This window comes from Rattus norvegicus, chromosome 4 (genome assembly GCF_036323735.1).
Source record: "Rattus norvegicus strain BN/NHsdMcwi chromosome 4, GRCr8, whole genome shotgun sequence".
NCBI classification, from domain to species: domain Eukaryota; kingdom Metazoa; phylum Chordata; class Mammalia; order Rodentia; family Muridae; genus Rattus; species Rattus norvegicus.
In genome coordinates, this window is record NC_086022.1 from 26401662 (window position 1) to 26419875 (window position 18214).

The following is an 18214-nucleotide window of genomic DNA, read 5'->3' on the forward strand; positions in this document are numbered from 1 at the left end:
TAAGTGTTTCAATTTAAAATGAGATATGAGCTGGGTTGTGCACAGTTGTAATATTTAGGAGGTAAATTCAAGATCTAAGAATTCCAAGTCAGCTGGTTAGTGGTGGTGGATGCCTTAAATCCCAGCACTCAGAAGTCAGGGGCATGCAAACCTTTGAGTCTGAGGCCATCCTGAGCTACAGAGTGTATTCCAAATCAACCAGAGCTACACAAAGAATCTCTCTCTCTCTCTCTCTCTCTCTCTCTCTCTCTCTCTCTCTCTCTCCATCTCTCTCTCTCCATCTCTCTCTCTCCATCTCTCTCTCCATCTCTCTCTCTCTCTCTCTCTCTCTCTCTCTCTCTCTCTCTGTCACACACACACACACACACACAAACAAAAAACAAACAAAACAACGACAAAACAACAGCTCAAAGCTGCTCTGGATACATAGAAGGACCATGTCACAAAAATCATGATAAATAAGTAATACAGTTTTCTTAACACCCTTAGCAAATTTATCCTCAGGGGACTCCTAAAGCATCTTTCCTTAGATATTAAAGTTGTAGCAATCCTAGCATGTGTCTCTTTCTTTTTTATCTTAGTTTATAGGCAAACCTTTTACCCTCAGACATCAGCACTAAGAAACTCCTGATATAAATATAACATTATCTTTGAGAGTTACTTTTTTACTCTTGACAAGGCTCATAAAAAGCATCATTTCCTGTTTAGCTTTTTTCAATTGCTTTATGGCTCGTAGACTTTGAACTTGCCTAATCTCAGATGAACTTTCTCTTGAGAGCGAGGTGAAATCAGTTCAGTAAGCTAGTGTGGGTTCATTTGCTTATTTTCCACTTTTTTTTGGTATTATTTGGATGATATGTCTATTTAAAACATAACTTCCGTAAGTGAAAGTTGTTCTAAGATATGGATTCATTGTTGGTTGTGGCTCATTTTACAACAGAAACTTGTTAGTAAATGCTTCTTTTTAAAAGTGTATAGGAGGACTTCACTTATTCATTCAATAATGTTAATAACTGAGTATCTCCTAGGTTTTATGTACCAGCCTAGAGTGCACAGCATGTATAACAAGATACAAACAAAAACTGCTTGGATATATCAGCTCGTGCGTCTAGGCAGCGAGACTGAAGTTTAATAAGTTATTCAGTGTGTTCAAAGGTGGAAAGTGCTCTGGGGACAAGCGAGGGGAAGAGGGCTGGCAGCTGAAGGTAGATAAAGATGACAAATTTAAATAGTGTGGTCAGGTTGAGGAAGTAGCACTTAATCAAAATAGGAAAGAGCTGTGGGCAGTTTTGAGGGGTGCAGGTAAGATTTTGGAAATCTTCAAAACTGAACCTTAACTTTGTTTAGCTTGGGTTCTACTAGATGTTTCTCACATACAAGTGTTTCTAGATGCTTGGGCTTGGGGAAAAAGAAACCCATAGAGTCCTTACACAGTTCTGCTAAGTCTCTGCTGAGCTAAGTCTCTGAAATGTTGAAGAACCAATGCTACCCAGCCTGATACAAAAATGGCTATATTATCAACGACCTAGGGTTTGTCTTAGCGCTTGATGTTCTAATGGGCAGATGTGAACCTGGCAAATGTGGGGTAGGTGTTGGAGGGACAGGGCAGCTCCATTCTGCAGCTGTTTCCTTTCCACATCCAGTTTCTCTCGTCTTGATTTTACTTTTGCCATTGACCAAACAGGCCAGCCCATCTGCCTTGCCACGCCTCAGGATCCCCTAGAAAGGATGTTAGTACAAGAAGAGTCACCATAAGGCTGACAATCTGTTTGCCTTTCTAGTGTCTGTCCCCTATGTACCTAGGATTCAAACTCCAGACAATCAAGAGATGTTATCTCTAAGATAAAATAATATTAACATAGGAAATATAGGATGATGTTAGCCACTACTCGAAAATAAATGATTAAACCTTTCATTTGTCCTGTGGCTTTTTTGAAGTCATGGATAAATTGTGATGCTTATCTTTCCAAGAGGGAAACGCCATAATTCTGCCAAATATTTGGATGTGAGGTCTCTATTGTTTGGCGCAGTGTGCTACAACTTTGTTGTGATTGTAGTCCTACTCACCACTTGTCAAGCTACAGTGTTTATGTAGGAAGAAGCTTAATTTTACAGTTGACATTCTAATGTCACACTAAACTTCGTCCTTTTTATTTTACTTGACCACCATATAGTATACAATCAAATAGTTCTCATCAAATTTGGCATGTTGTCCTTACAGCCACATAAAGGTATCTTTTATCTCCTGTTGTAATTGCTGTCTTGGAGGCTTACTGCCTGTGTCTGAAACGTAGGCCTTGTCCTGGAAGCTTCTAGCCTCCGTAGAATCTAATCTAGGCCTAGAATGTTTTCAGCCATTGAGACTTACTGCAGAATAAGCTCACCCCTTCTTACTCTCCCTGAACTCTGGCTGGCTGATTCAATTCAGCTGCTCTGGCTCAAACTTCTTTCCAGGCTGACTGATCCAATCTGGCTTCTCTTGGTTTCTCCTGACTTGGTCTGCTTGATCTCATATTAGCTCTGGCAATGTATTCTAATCTTCTGGTTCCTTCTCATTCTGTGGCTCATTTTGTCTTTACCTGTGTCTAGCTTGTTCTCTCTTTAATCTGTCTCTTGATAACTGTCCTGGCAAAATTGTCTCCTCCTTTCTCTGGACTGTCCCACAAGTAGCTTCCCTTTCCTCTCACATCTCCTAAGAACTGGGCATATCCTCTTCTGCCAAATCTTTCTCTGATTTGTCACCTTGTCTGCCACTCAATTAGACATCACTTTCAAACTTGGGTGCTTCCTTCTACAACTAACTTTACCCACATTGTCTGAGATTAAAGGTTTGTACTAAGAGTGTGTCTGTATTCTGGCCGGGGGGGGGGAGGGTGTTAAAGTGTGTGTTAAGGGCTGAGACACACCACAACTAGAAACAGGGTTTTTCAGTAAATAACACAGTCTCAGGATTCCCAATGTGATCAAATATCCTCCATCATTCCCATCTCATAACACGGCAAAGACAAATTTTATTCTATAGTCAACTTTTCTTCCTCTTCCATCAACCCCATTGTTGTTTAAAGCAATATAATGTAGAAGTCATGATATATATGTCTAGAAGAATGCCCCAGTCAGGAGTGCTTGCTGCGCAAGCATGAGGACCTGAGCTTGGTCCCCAACACTCGTGTAAGAAAGCTGAGTGTAGCGTGCACACCTAACATTCCTGGACTGGGAAAGCAAAGATAAGAGAACTTCCTGGGGCTTGGTGGCCCACTAGTCTGGCTGACTCAGCTTGCTTCAGGTTCTGTGAAACACTTTGTCTCTATAAATAAGCTAGAGAGCAATGTAGAAAAACATCCAACACCGATCTCTGTGTTTTACATGCACGCACATACATGTGCCCCCTGACCTCTGGATTCTACACATGTATGAATTCCACTTGCACACATGTCTTCATGTATGTGTTGCACACCTCTCCCTGAACAAAGTCATACTGTGGAAATTGCTGCTGGGGTGGGACAATGGAATGCACATTGAACCTTCCCAAAGAGAACCCTTGATTCTGTCCCAAACCATGCTTCTCTTTTAGCATGTACCTATAAACACATGACAGCATCATCTGCCTGCTATCAGGATCCTTAACTCCTCTTTTCTTTTACATTCTGTACATTCAATTAGAATCCACGATCTTTTAAAATAATGGCCATAATCTTGTCTAAACCATTATAACCAACATGCTTTTTTGGGCTACTTTAAGACTATCATAGTTAGCATTGGTGAGTCATACCTATATTCCAGTATGTAGGAAGTAAAGGCAGGAAGATCTACATTTCTAGTTCAGTCTGACCTACACAGTGAAAATCAGTCTTAAAATGGGAAAATTACAATACCACTCTCCTTACATCCCCTATAGTCTTCTAATTCTTTCTCTTCACAATAGTGGAAGTTATACACACAATACCATATCACGCTTCTTGAGCTATGGCTTCTTGTTCTCAGGTTAAATTGCAAAGCCCTATATGATCCTCCTGCTCTTGACTCTCTCACTTTAGTCTGTTTCTCACCTTCTTCTTTCAAGACAAATACACACTAATATTTAGCTAAATCATGGAAGTTTTGCTGTGCGTTGTGTTCTTGCTATCTTCTCTCCTAACACCATCATTCTTACCTTACTTGTTATTCAACACATGCACTCTTGTACACACATGCACACACTTGAGAGAGAGAGAGAGAGAGAGAGAGAGAGAGAGAGAGAGAGAGGGAGGGAGGGAGAGAGAGAGAGATTTGAAACATAGTATTTAAGTGCAGAACCATCTAGAGCCTGAATTTCTACTTTTGACATTTTCCTCGAATCATTTAGAATAAATTTAAATGTATCAATATTTATGGTGGTTTGGATGAAAATGTCCCCCACTGACTCATAAGAAGTGGCTTTATTGGAGGTATGGCCTTGTTGGAGTAGATGTGGTCTTCCTGGAGGAAGTGTGTCACTGAGGGGTGGGCTTTGAGGTTTCAGAAGCTCAAGCTAGGCCTAGTGGCTCTTTCTGCTGCTGACGCAGAGGGTTCTCATCTCCTTCTCCAGCACCAAGTCTGCCTGCTTTCCAGCATACTTCCTACCATAACGATAATGACTAAACCTCTGAACTGTAACCCAATTCCAATTAAATGTTTTCCTTCATAAAGAGTTGTCATGATTATGGTGTCTCTTCGCAGCAATAAAGCCCTTAGACAATATTGCGGCTTGAAATGTAATACTTTTTGTTGTAAAGACTTCAAATTTTCTTCATTAACACTCCAAGAAAGCTATTCAGTATCATGAAAACTTCAAACCATCCTGACCAAGCATTAGCTATTCTCAAAAGTAAAATTGGCCTGCCATAATTAATAAACTATTGTATAATAAAATGGTTTGATCATCGGGTTTCTGAGTCAGTTACCAGATTACTCACTCAACTACAGGTGGCCTTGGGGCATGGTAAGATTGGTAATTAAACTCAGAAAGATGTTGTCATCATCTCTAAAAGGACTGTATAATTACTAGCAGTCTGGGAGTAAGGGCATGGACCTTAGTCTCAGTGTCAGTGCTGTACAGTGTCATATATTCCTTGATGTTCTGTGAAATATAAACCAAGAGAATGTCTTATGTGCTGATTCGTGATTGCGAAGTAGTCTAGCTCAGTAGAATGTCTACCTATAGACTTACCAAGACTTACAGATATACATAAACTACCATCGCGGGCAATCACTTGCTATCATGAGATTTAAGATACTTTAGGTAAGGGCCCATCTCACATGAATGAGTCCCCAGAATATAATAAAAACAGAAAAACAGCTAAGTTTTTGAGGTGGTTCAGTTTAGAATATGTTTGTCTTAGACCTCTGTTAGATTTAAAAAAAAAACTATTTTAACATATACTGATCCTGTATGTTGACTCCTGGAGATTGTATTCCTTAAGATGTTCTGGAGTATTTCGTTCTGATCTATCACATATAGGTTTAAAAATCAACTAATTCAAAGACACTACAGTATCTGGTTCACTAGGCAAACTTTACCTTAGCTCTTCAGAGTAAAGGGCAATTTTTATCAGTGGAATCAATGCTCAGTGATTATATATATATATTGATATATATATATATATATGTATATATATACATATATAGATAGATAGATAGATGTTATATATATATATATATATATATATATATATATATATAATGATTTATCTTTTATTTTGACTCTTTTGCAGCTTATCTTCCAGAAACGGCTTGATTGAATTGTAGGGACCTTATTATCATAAAAAACTTCTTGATTCAGATATAAAGTCTAATTTTCCTTGGTAAACCCAGAGTTTACAAAAAAGAAATTGCCAACGGAGAAAGGTTCCTACTTTTCTAAGACCCTATGAAATTTTCATTTCTATACAGTTTTTCCTGAGGTTCATGATAATATTTAATTATCTTTTCTTTTCATTGTCTTTTGATTTTTACCAAACAGTTCTAAATACTTTTACATTATGAAGCTAGATTTCTGCCCTAAACCAAAAACTTAAGAAATGAAAAATAAAGAGTGATACTTATTTCACAGTATCACTTATTTCACAGTTACAACATTTCTTAGTTTATGGCATTTCAAAGTCCATAAGTGACCTTGTATCACAAAATATAAGACTAAAGATAGTCAAGGTGTTTGTTGAGTAAACAGAATGTTGCAATCTAACATAAAACAAACTAAGATGTGTTATGACTCAGCTCTTTGTCTTTTTGTTTTTATTTGTTTCTTATCTGTCACACTATAACTCAGTCCAGTTTTATAATCCTCAAAAGTCTGTGCACACAGTACAGGACCTTATAAACACTGGCTGAATTAAGGTGTGCAGTATGTCTAGTTGGCTAAAGGGTAACAGGCATGGGAGTAATTATATAAGTAATTAAGTAAGTATACATAGAAAGTTTTCTAGAACAATCTACTTTATTGGACACCATGCTTGTTATTTCAGTTCCTTTCTTGTTCAAAATTAAGCCTTTCTTACATTACTAGATAGATAAATCTAGCCATGAAAAGTTCCAGTGACACCTACGAACCTAAATGGTACTCTGAACTCTTTTGCGCGATACACAATGACTCCTGAAGTTTGGTTTCCATTAGCCAGGGAAAAGAAAAAGGAGAAAATAGCATGTAGGCCAATCTCTATATGAACTGATCACGGCTCTTTTGCAAACCCTTCCTTGCTTAGTAAGCCATCCCAGAGAGCTTAAAGGAAGGACAGAGAGGCCACCATGTGGTTTAGTGTCTTGCTGCATCCTGCAAACAGCCCTCCCTTCTTTAAAACATTAAGGTTTTAAAATAACCAAACTAAAACTGTCATTTCCCGTATACCGGAGACAAAAAGCAAGTGACCCAGTGTTATTTGTCTAACTGCAGCTCTAATATCCTCTGTGCTTCTCTGTTAATGTCGGCTGTACTCTTTGCTTGAAGTGGTATTTTTCTTATGTTCAAGGGTGAACATTCTTCTTAAGGAGCCCTTGAAAAAGAACCTCCTGTGGTACCTATCTATCAAAAACCAACAATGCCCTTCTTCCCATTTAGTGTTTGTGAAGAGATGATGCATGTCCTTTCTTCTTTTAACTGGGTCCGGAGCATTTCTCATTCTCCTGTTTCTCCTCCTGAATCAGTTCTGGGAGCACATGTAAGAACTGCAGATAAGAGACCAAGCAATGGTCTTTCTGGATCTGGGTTACCTCATTCAATATAATCTCTTCTAGCTCCTCCCATTTTCATTAGAAAGCCCTTTTCTGGATTGAAGGAGCTGAAGGGGCTTGCAACCCCATAAGAACAAAAATGCCAACCAACCAGAACTCCCAGGAACTAAACCACTACCCAGAAAGTACACATAGACAGACTCATGGCTCCAACTGCATATGTAGCAGAGGATGGCCTTGTTGGGCACCAATGGAAGGAGAAGCCCTTGGTCCTGCCAAGGTTGGACCTCCAGTGTAGGGGAATGTCAGGGGGGGGCTAAGGGGGCTGAATGGGGAGGGGAACACCCTTATAGAAGGGAAGAGGGGATAGGGAGCTTATGGATGGGAAACTGGGAAAGGGAATAACATTTGAAATGTAAATAAAATAATATCCAGTAAAAGAAAAAAAAGGAAAATTTAAAAAAAGAAAAAAGAAAAAAGAAAAGAAAGTCCTTTTCTACACCCATTCCATTCTTACATTGGAGTACATATACTTCCAACATGGTAATGCCTATATTTTCTTCTGGTAGTTTCATGTTTCACACTTAAAGACCCATTTTTTAATTACTTTTTATGCAAGGTGATAGATATTGGGGCTGAGAACATTTCCCCCAAGAGTATTAAACTACATAATAAAGCCCTAAAACCAAACACCTAAGCTTCCTTTTGAAGCTCAGGATTGTCTAAGAGATTCCCTAAACATTATAGACTATTGTTGTTGCCTTAGCTACCTGTCAAGATTGAAAATAAGCCCCTATTTCTGAAGATGCCATGTACTTTGGACATATGACCCACCCTGTGGACCTGAACTGGATCTGACCTGAAAGCATTCTTTCTGAGGATTAACTTTCATGGTATATAGGGGGCAGCAATCAATAGTCCTACCTAGCTATGATGCCCATGAACTACAACAATGACCAACACAGCACAGTAACCTAAGGGTGCAACAGTGGACATAGACCTGGGAGTAACCAGTAGCTTTCTAATCAGCCTGCTCAACAGGAAAAGGTAATACGCCTTGTACTGGAAACCTAGTCAACTACCCAAGGCTATTGCAGTCAAGGGTCTTGGAGAAGAGCCTATAAGTACCAAGTTACTAAACCAGTACATCCTAACTATTTATTGTCAGACCCACAGATACGTCTCCCCGCTCATCAAGGAGACATCTTTTTTACAACATACTGAGACCATTATAGAAAATCACAACTGATCAAAGTGCCAAGAACAAGTGACTGTGTGATGTCCAACCCCCAGTGATAAATCTATACTAAGGCTTGGGGATCATAGCTGAAGACGGGGTAGAAAGATTGTATAGGCTAGAAGAGCAGTAAGTTTGCTGTGGAATTGAGTCTCCTAGAAACGTCAAGGAAACTACACCCATGAAATATCATCAACGTGGTTGCCTAAACAAGGATAATGCCCATCGACATGCAAACATGGAAGGGGCCTTAACCCTATACAAAGAGACAGAGGCAACTAAAGAATGCTAAGACTAGGAGAAATACGCTTCCCCAGGGAAGAGGTCCAACTGGTTATCCAACATCAAGTGCTCAGTCCTGAAATCATATACATATAAGTAGCATTCTAAAAATTGAACAAGTTGCACTTATGTACTGTCTTAGGGTCTCTATTCCTGCATAAGTATCATGACCAAGAAGCAAGTTGGGAGTGTTTTACTGCTGTGAACAGACACCATGACCAAGGCTACTCTTAAAAAGACATTCAATTGAGGCTGGCTTACAAGTTCAGAGGTTCAGTTCATTATCATAAAGGCAGGAACATAACAACATCCAGGCAGGCATGGTGCAGGTGGAGCTGAGAGTTCTACATCTTTCTCCACTAGCAGAATACTGGCTTCCAGGCCCCTAGAATGAGGGTCTTAAGGCCCACATGCACAGTGACACACCTACTCCAACAAGGCCACACCTACTCTACACAGGGGTACACCTTCTAATAGTGTCACTCTTTGGACCTAGTATAAACAAACCATCACAGGGAAGAAAGGATTTATTTAGCTAACATTTCCACATTGCTGTTCCTCACCAAAGGAAGTCAGGACTGGAATTCAAGTAGGTCAGGAAACAGGAGCTGATGCAGAGGTCATTGAGGGATGTTACTGGCTTGCTTCTTATAGAACCCAAAACCATCAACCCAGCAATGGCACCACCCACAATGGGCCCTCCGACCTTGATCACTAATTGAGAAAATGCCTTACAGCTGGATCTCATGGAGGCATTGCCTCAAGGGAGGCCCCTTTCTCTGCAATAACTCCAGCTTGTATCAAATTGACACATAAAACTATTCAGTACATATACTTAGGAATACACACTACACAGTACACACTGTACACTACATTTTACACACAGAGAGAGAGAGAGAGAGAGAGAGAGAGAGAGAGAGAGAATGAATGAATGAATGAATGAATTGAGGCCATGAATTTGAGAGAGAGCAAGGGGGAAGAGTTGGAGGGAGGAAAGGAAAGGAGGAAATGATGTAATTATATTTTAATTTTAAAACAAAGAGGAAAGATGTTTGCAATTTAAAGTGTGTGTACCAGAGTAAGTGACCTTCTGGAAATAAAAGAATGAATCCTTTGGTATCTAGACTAGACATCCCTGAGGTAACAGCATCTGAGTTATATTCAAGGATGAGTGGAAAGCCAGAGTGGATGGAGCAGAGTGACAAAGGAGAAAGAAAGAGCAGGAGCAGGGATATGGGAGAAGGGATGGTCCGTCATTGCAAGGACTTTGACTTTAACTCTGGAGGAGAGAGAAAACACAGCTTTGGGCACAGCAGAATTACACAATCTTACCACTAAACTGTATTTGGCCTAACATGCTCTCAAACACAAGCTACAAATTTGTGTAATAGTTGTTTAAATAGCCTACTAATTAAACACAATAAAGCACACGAGCAAAGAGGTCGTGCTGGATTCTCCAGTTTGGAAACTTGACAGGATATAATTAATTCTACACTGAAAAACGATTTCTGAATATAAACTATAGAAGGAGAAGATCTATAAAACTGTCCAGACTGTGGGGATGGCAACCGAGGGAATAAGGCAAAACTAACCGTACCTTTTAAACGGAAGAGGGAGAGCCTAACAATTATCCCCATGTGTGACTTTCTTAATAACTATGTTCGTAGTAAATTAACTAGCAAATGAATACTCTGAACTAGTAAATTAGCATGTTCGCCATTGCACAGTAATAATGTATCAAGTTTTGAAGAGAGCAGCATCTCTCTCTCTCTGTCTCTCTCTCTCTCTCTCTCTGTGTGTGTGTGTGTGTGTGTGTGCGTGCGTGCGTTTGTATGTATGTATTTGTGTGATGAGTGCACTCACCCATGGGCACACATGGGGGCCAGAGGTTGATGTCAGGATGCCTTTCCTGGATTGTTCATCTTGTTTTTGAGACAGGATCTCTTACTAAACCTACAGATAGCTATCTTGGCTAAACTCACTGACTAGCTAGAACCTCTGGCATCTGTCTGTCTCTCCCGTTGCTTCCAAGGTTGGGTTTCTGGCATGCATTGGGCAGATGGTGCTAAACTATTTAAGAAAGCAGGCTGAGTAAGCCAGTAAGCAGGACTTCTCCATTTACCTGTTTCAATTCCTTCCTCCAGGTTTCTGCCCTAAGTTCATGCCTTAGCCTCCCTAATGGACTGTGACCTGGGATATGTAAGCCAAATAAACCCTTTTTTCTCCAAGTTGGTCTGGACCTGGGTGTTTCATCACAGCAATAGAAACCTTAACTAAGGTAATTAATAAAAGAAGTTAATGGAGATCTGCTGGCTTTGTGGTATCTTTAAATGGCTCAAGGCCTTACATGTTTGCTATTGGTCACTCAAGTAAAACTCCACCATAAGCAGGGTAATTTGCACCCAGACATTCCTTTAGACACAGGCACAGATCATAGAGTTTCAACCATTGGAGAGTCTGACACACGAGGATCTCTTGAACACCGGAATTAGCAATGTAGAGACACCCTAGCTAGCAAAACAAACAAACCCCAGTTATATAGGAAATCACTGTATTTTCTGAAACTTACTATGCGTTTTTAATCAAAAATAATGGCCCAGGATTCTAAAGCTTTGATAAGTGCCAAGTGAAGTATCTCACACAAAGGGAGAATTTTCCAGTAACTTCAGTTGTTCTGAGTTAGAAAACACTCAGGAAAGGCACATGACCTAATGGCCTAAAACTGATAGAGCAGCAGAGGTTTTAATCACAATTTGGCTTACTACAGGACTGCACACTCTTAACAGCCTGTTATCAGGAAACGGCTCAGGCTGTGAGGTAAGAAATAGTGTCTATCCACAGAGCCAAACAGCAACAGAACAAAACTAAACAACAAAATGGCCCCTCTGGTCACTAGTGAAAGTCTCTAACGAAGTTCTGCACCAGAGAACTGTCAAGTCATTGTGGGCAGGCACTCTGCACTGGGAGTTACACCGCTGTCCACATCAGCCCAGGTTTCCTTTACTTTGATTCAGTTATTGACTGAGGTAAATACACTTGGTTAAATGGCTAAGTAAAATGATGCAGTCAGTCAAGTTTTGAATACCAGTCAGAGATTTTGGTAGATATAAGCTCATGTAGAAATACGTGTGTGTGTATGTGTACATGTATTTATAAATATTCATATGCACATTTATATGATTAAATTAGCTTGGGGATTTCAAGACAGAATTGTTACGATCATACTTATACAGTTAAGCTTGTATATACCAAATGTGCTAATATATAGTAAATAATTGCTGAAATAAAATTTTATTTTCTTGATTTTATAGATCTCACAAGAATTTTCTTAAAAATTATTTTAAGGTAACAATGTCTCATTACAATTAAATCACCATTTTGAAGAGAAAAATCTCATTTAAAAAATGTCATTATTAGTTTTTGTAGTGATTTTAAAGAAAATGGCCTCCATGGGCTCATAGAGAGTGGCACCGCTAGAAGGGGTGGCCTTGCTAGAGTAGATATGGCTTTGTTGCAGGAGTGGGTTACTGGGGCAGGCTTTGAGGTCTCGAAAATCTCAAACCAGGCCTTGTGGCTTACGGTTCTTTACCTGCTACCTGTTGACCCAGTTGTAAAACTCCCAACTACCTCTCCAGCACCACATCTGCCTGTGTGCTGTATAGTTCCCATGGTGATAATGGACTAAACTTTTGGACTGTAGGCCAGCCCCAATTAAATGTTTCCCATTGTAAGAGTTGCCATGGTCACAGTGTCTCTTCACAGCAATAAAACCCCTAACTAAGACAGGTTTGCTAGTATTTTTTATAGGATTAATAGGTAAAATTTGGTTCTAAGATTGAAACATAAATGTGTTGTTTGTGCTAATCTGTGACCTACAGAATTTTGTACTTGAGGATTTTTTTATGTGTTGCAATTTTACTTCTTTAGAACAGGAGGAGATTATTGGGAATAATGGTACATGAGAATGGTGTAAGCATTAGCGTCATAGGATCCCTACGGATTTAGTATCTGTGTTTGCACAGTGTATCTTATTTTTAGTGTGTATGTGTATGGATGTGTATGTGTGTGCTCATGCATTTGGAGGTCTGAGGTCCAACTTTGGGCTCCTAGACATCCGTAGTTCCTCAGAAGCTCTTTAGTTTTTGTTTTTCAATAGAGGTCTTTCCTCACTCTACATTTTGCCAATCAACCTAGGTTGGCTGGCCAATGAGCCCCAGGAAGGGATCTGGCCCCAACTCTCAAGTGTTGATCTTACAAGCATGCCATTAAATGGAGTTTTAAGAATGCGTTCTGGGGTTGAACTCAAGTCTTTTCAAACATTTTACTGAGGGAGTTTTCTTGCCAGCTCCTCTAGTGGATCTTTTAATGTATTTAAATACTGTGCGAATGCTCGAATAATGAACTGAAATATTTACTGAAAGAATTTTAAAAATAGTGTGAAAACTCATTGAAGTTCTATAGTAGAAGTATACTGTATACTAAATGTTACTGATTTTTAATTTTTATTATAACCGATTTTAACTGAGTTTTCATTTCTTGTTTCCAGATTAGTAAATCTGGAAAACACTCGACATCAGGGCAAGTGAGGGGGGGAAATCTTATCAAATGAGGCCCCCAAGTGGCAGTTTAATGAGAACGGTCCAGGGAAAGGTAAATGAATTCTTGTGGTAAAAGATAGTTAAGCAAGTATCGTGTCAGGTGAATGATACTAAAAGCAACGAAAATTAACACTGTAGCCTGATAACTTAAGGTAATTTTTTACTGTTTTCAGTCAGAAGTTCAAGAATTATAGTACAAATAACATGAAAGAGCACTTGATGCCAGAAAGCCAATCTCACTTTTTTTGTGTGTTAAAATGACTACTAATGTTCAACTTTTTAAAAAACATTTTAAATGTTATCCCATTTCCCAGTTTCCCTTCCAGAAACCCCCTATCCAATCCCCCCTCCCCCTGCTTCTATGATGGTGCTCCCTCATCCACCCACACACTCCCTCCCACCTTCCCACCCTGACAGTCCCCTACACAAGGCCATCTCCTCCCATCGATGCCTAACAAGGCATCCTCTGCTACACAGGCAGCTGGAAGCCCTAGGTCCATCCCTGTGTTCTCTTGGGATGGAGGTTTAGTCCCTGGGAGCTCTGGGAGCTCTGGTTGGTTGGAATGACTGTTCTTATAGGGTTGCAAACCCCTTCAGCTCCTTCAGTCCTTTCTCTAATTCCTCCATTGGGAACCCCATGCTCAGTCTAATGGTTGGCACTGAGCATCCACCTCTGTGTTTGTCAGGCTCTGGCAGAGCCTCTCAGGAGACAGCTATATCAGGATCCTGTCGCCATGCAGTTCTTGGCATCAGCAATTTTATCTGGGTTTGCTGGCTGTATGTGTATGGGCTGGATCCCTAGGTGGGGACAGTCTCTGGACTTCAGTCTCTACTCCAAACTTTGTCTCCATCTTTCCTCCTATTAATATTTTTGTTCCCCCTTCTAAGAAGGGCTGAAGCATTCACACTTTGGTCTTCCTTTTTCTTGTAATCTGTGAATTGTATCTTGGTTATTCCAAGCTTTCGGGCTAATATCTACTTATCAGTGAGTGCATCCCATGTGTGTTCTTTTGTGATTGAGTTACCTCACTCAGGATGATATTTTCTAGTTCCACCTATTTGCCTAACACTTTATATGCTTCCCTTCCAAATCTATCAAACAAGGTTGCCTACGATTTGACTTCAGACATCTTTTTACTTCCTATATCTCTTTGAGACAGGGTTTTCCTATATAACATAGTTTTCGATTTGCACCTGAAATGTTCCTCACAGGCATGGGGTCTCAAATGTTTGTCCCCACCTGGTAGCTTTATATTGGAAGGGTTGTAGAAACTTTGGACAGTAGGACCTATTTGAACTCCATTGAAAGATCCCTGATGGATTTCCCATCACTCCACATCCCCTCAGATTTGATGTCATCTTCAATGCTCTCCTCTAGCCTTCCATGCCATGAAACTTCTGAAGCATTAACCCATTTTAGTCACAACAACACAAACATAATTAATAAAGCAAGGTATTCCTTCTACCTAAGTCATCAGAATTCTGGAATTGCAAACGTATGCTACTGTCCTTGCTCTAGAAATTTTCTTAATAATTAATGGTTTTCTATGCATTTCCTTAGACACTTATAATCTCGGACTTAGAAAAGTAATCTCCAATGTATGTTCTGTTTTTAATTATTTTTTAATAGTTTAAAGAGGTGAGACTTTGTCCTGATGATTTTAGATTTTCAAAATTAAAAAACAAACAAACAAACAAACCCCCAAAACCCTGAAGTCTGGATATACTGGTTTAAAGGCAGATGAACAGTAGTCTGAGGTGAATGCCAGAGGTCAGGGCCTCAAGCCAGGAGATCAGGCCAGAGGAAGTGGAGACTCTGCAAAGAGGTCCTTCCAAGCTACTTATCAGGCCTCCAAGGTAGGATTTCCCTCTGCACTTGGTCAGACCTCCCCACGGCTCATGAGCTGCAACTCAGTTCAGATCTCACTGCACAGAACACTAGGCTGGACATCCACACAACACTCATTTTTCTATGATCAATTGAGTTTTAGGCTGTTCTGGAGAAGACCGGTGGGAAGATGAGGCGAGGAACATCAAGAATTCTAACCAGATTCACGTGAAGAGAAATGTCACGGGCACATTCCCTGATGCAATTGTGTCGTTGTTTGTCAGGCTCAAAGAGGTCCAAAAGGTACTCTTCTGTTCTAGATAACCCCATCCCCTATCCCCCAACTGAGGCATTCTCCTGCTGAGGCTACTGAAGCTCCAGAACAAGGAATCTGTCATGAACATTTGAGACTTAGCCTTGTCAGGGTGGCTGCGGACCAGAGTCGCTGCGGATTAGGCACATTAAAGCCGGTTTTCCAAGCCACCCTGCCTCGCCGCGCGCACCAAGAAGCCGCACGAGACCAGCCCTCATTCTGACAGAGGCCCACGCGCCAGGGCGGGGTTTAAGTGAGCCCTTTTAAAGGCTCCTGGGGAGGGTTCCGCCCCCGCCTCTCACCATTGGTTCTCTCTGGAGCGGCTTTGTTCCCATAGGTGCAGGGGGCGGGGCTGCATGAGACTGGCGTGGGGGCTTCACCTCAGCGGCCCCCTCCCTTCTAGAAGAATGACGTGCGGTTAGGCCTGCGGGGCTGACAGGCTCGCCCGCGCACTGCTACTGCGGCGCCCCTAGGGAAGCAGCGCAGCTCCCGACTTGGAGCCCGCCCGCGCTTCTCTCGTGGACGGCGGCGGCGGCGGCGGCGGCGCGCGCGGCGCGCGAGCCAGCGAGCGAGGGCGGAGGTGGCTCGTGCGTGCGTGTGAGTGAGCGTGTGTGTGTGAGTGAGCTTGTGTGTGAGCGTGTGTGCACGCGCGCGTGGCACCAGGGTGGCGGGCGCGGGTGCTCCACTGCCTTCCACACACCCTGCCTGCTCCGCGGCTCCTTCCTCGCCCCTCTCCCGCCCCGCGGGCTGCCATCCTGAGAGAAGGCCGCAGGTCACAGGTGTGCTAGGCTTGCGGGACCGCTGGAGACAAAGGGGGCGCGGAGGTGAGCCCGCCATGGCCTCCCGGAGCCTGGGGGGCCTGAGCGGGAGCCGCGGCGGCGGCAAGAAGAGCCTGAGCGCCCGCAACGCTGCGGTGGAGAGGAGGAACCTGATCACCGTGTGCAGGTGCGGGGCTGCCGGCGCCGGGCTGAGGGAGGTGCTGGGGCTCGGCGCTGCGGGCCGCGCCGCGCGTGTCCGCGGACGAGCGGGGCCCTGCAGAGGGGCGGTAGCTTCTCCCCGCGAGGCGGTGGTCCAGCCCTCGGGTCTGGGCGTCCTCGGTTGGAGGCTGCCCCGCGAGGGCCGGGGCGGAGTCGGGGAGGATCTGTTCTGAAGCGGTCAGCTAGTGTCTGAGTAGAAGAGGGCGGAGGAAGAGCAGCATCCAGCTGTAGTAGTTACTAAGATGCTCCCACATCCCAGGGCGGTCTGTTGTTTTCTCTTGTTGGCGTGTATCTTGTCACGCCTTTCACTCGGCCCGAATCTGTATTAGCTAGTTAAGTCTTGTCAACTACTGTGCTAGAACTGCTTGCTTGCGGGATTATGGAAGACTCCTACTCCTCCAGCCAGTCCTTTATTGGGAGATGTGCCTTTATTTAAATGCTTCCTGGTTGTAAACGTATCCCTTCCTCCGGGAAATAGAGAAATAAATAGTCACTATCTATATAAATCAAGAATTCAGAAAAAGCTGATTTTTGAACACGCTGATACATTTTCTTTTAAGCCTTATAAAATTCTAGGCGTCCATTTCTTAGTAACCACTCAGAGCCAATAAGCTCTGTGAAAATGATTTTGTTCAATCATACTGGTTAATCATCAACCAGTGATAATCTCCAATTATCAGGTAAATGATGAAACCTTTCCTGCCTCTCTGGTTTATGTCTATTTAATTTTTTTTTCCCTTGTGTAAAATCGTGGCTGGCATCTTAAGCAGATTGCAGATATCTGTAGTAGGTTACATTCGATATTTAAGCAACTTTTAAAAAGTTGGATTCTAATGAGTATCCATGTGTCTCAGGAAGACCTTCGCTCACAGTTTGCATTGTAAGTGGTCAAAATAAGATGGAATATATTATTTGTGCTGTGTAGAATACAAGCTTTTGGGGACAAACGGGCTTTATTGTATTGTTTTAAAATGAGGCAAATTTTTAAGTTAGATACATAGAAAAATAAGCTAGTCGGATAGTCACATCATTGAAAGATATTAAAATGATTTTTTAAACGAAATTGATTTCAAAGCAGGTTTCAGCCTAAACGGTGCTTCTTGAGTCATTATGCTCATCAGAGCTTCTGCAGACTCAAACTTCCCTGTGGTTTGACATTGAAGTTGGAAGAAGCTGATCTGGTGGAAATGTAACCGAGCTCATAATGCACGTTGTCTTTAACCATTGTCTTAATACCACTTCCTTATTCTCTTCATTGTTTTGTCGGATGCACAATAATGTTGGGCCAGATTGCTAGGGATTTCGAGTGATGGACTTAAAACGAATAATAGCCATCAAGCATCATGTGATCATACTTGGTTTTTAATGTTTCCAAATACGAGCATGGTGATAACAGTAGGAACATATTTATTGCAGCTAGGCGAGGCTCATGCATTTTTCTTTAAACAAACATTTGAATTGTGGCCCCAGTTCGTGATTCTCTATTGATGTCTTGGAAAAACGGAAATTTATAAAACTAGAACAAACAAAACCAACTTCCAACTACTACATATAATTTCTTATACTTACACAGTAAGCTATTTTTCTACCCCCTTTAAAATGTTAGATATAGTTTCAGTTTAGGTTCAGTGCTATATCATAAAGCTATACAATTCTGTAGATTCAATGACATAATCAAGTACAATATTGTTACTGTTTTGAATTTTGGAATTAGGCTGCTTGGTTATGTAGGATAGTCAGGAAAAGAACTAAATTGAATTTGGACTCATTATGATTGTGTGTGTGTGCGTGTGTGTG

General features: G+C 41.5%; 2 protein-coding genes across 3 annotated transcripts in view; one reads left to right on the forward strand and one right to left on the reverse strand.

Moving 5' to 3' along the window:
• The window catches only part of Abcb1a (ATP binding cassette subfamily B member 1A), a 176054-nt gene that overhangs the window by 89259 nt on the left and 68581 nt on the right, over window positions 1-18214 (reverse strand). The gene's annotated exons all lie outside the window — the stretch shown is intronic.
• Rundc3b (RUN domain containing 3B) overlaps window positions 15840-18214 on the forward strand; it is a 136904-nt gene continuing 134529 nt past the window's right edge. The window contains exon 1 of one of the 2 annotated variants that reach the window (XM_006236003.5): window positions 15840-16385. In XM_006236003.5, the coding sequence (XP_006236065.1) occupies window positions 16276-16385 (110 nt within the window). In that variant the 5' untranslated portion in view covers window positions 15840-16275. The remainder of the gene's footprint in view (window positions 16386-18214) is intronic. The other variant, NM_001047116.2, reaches the window with a different exon arrangement.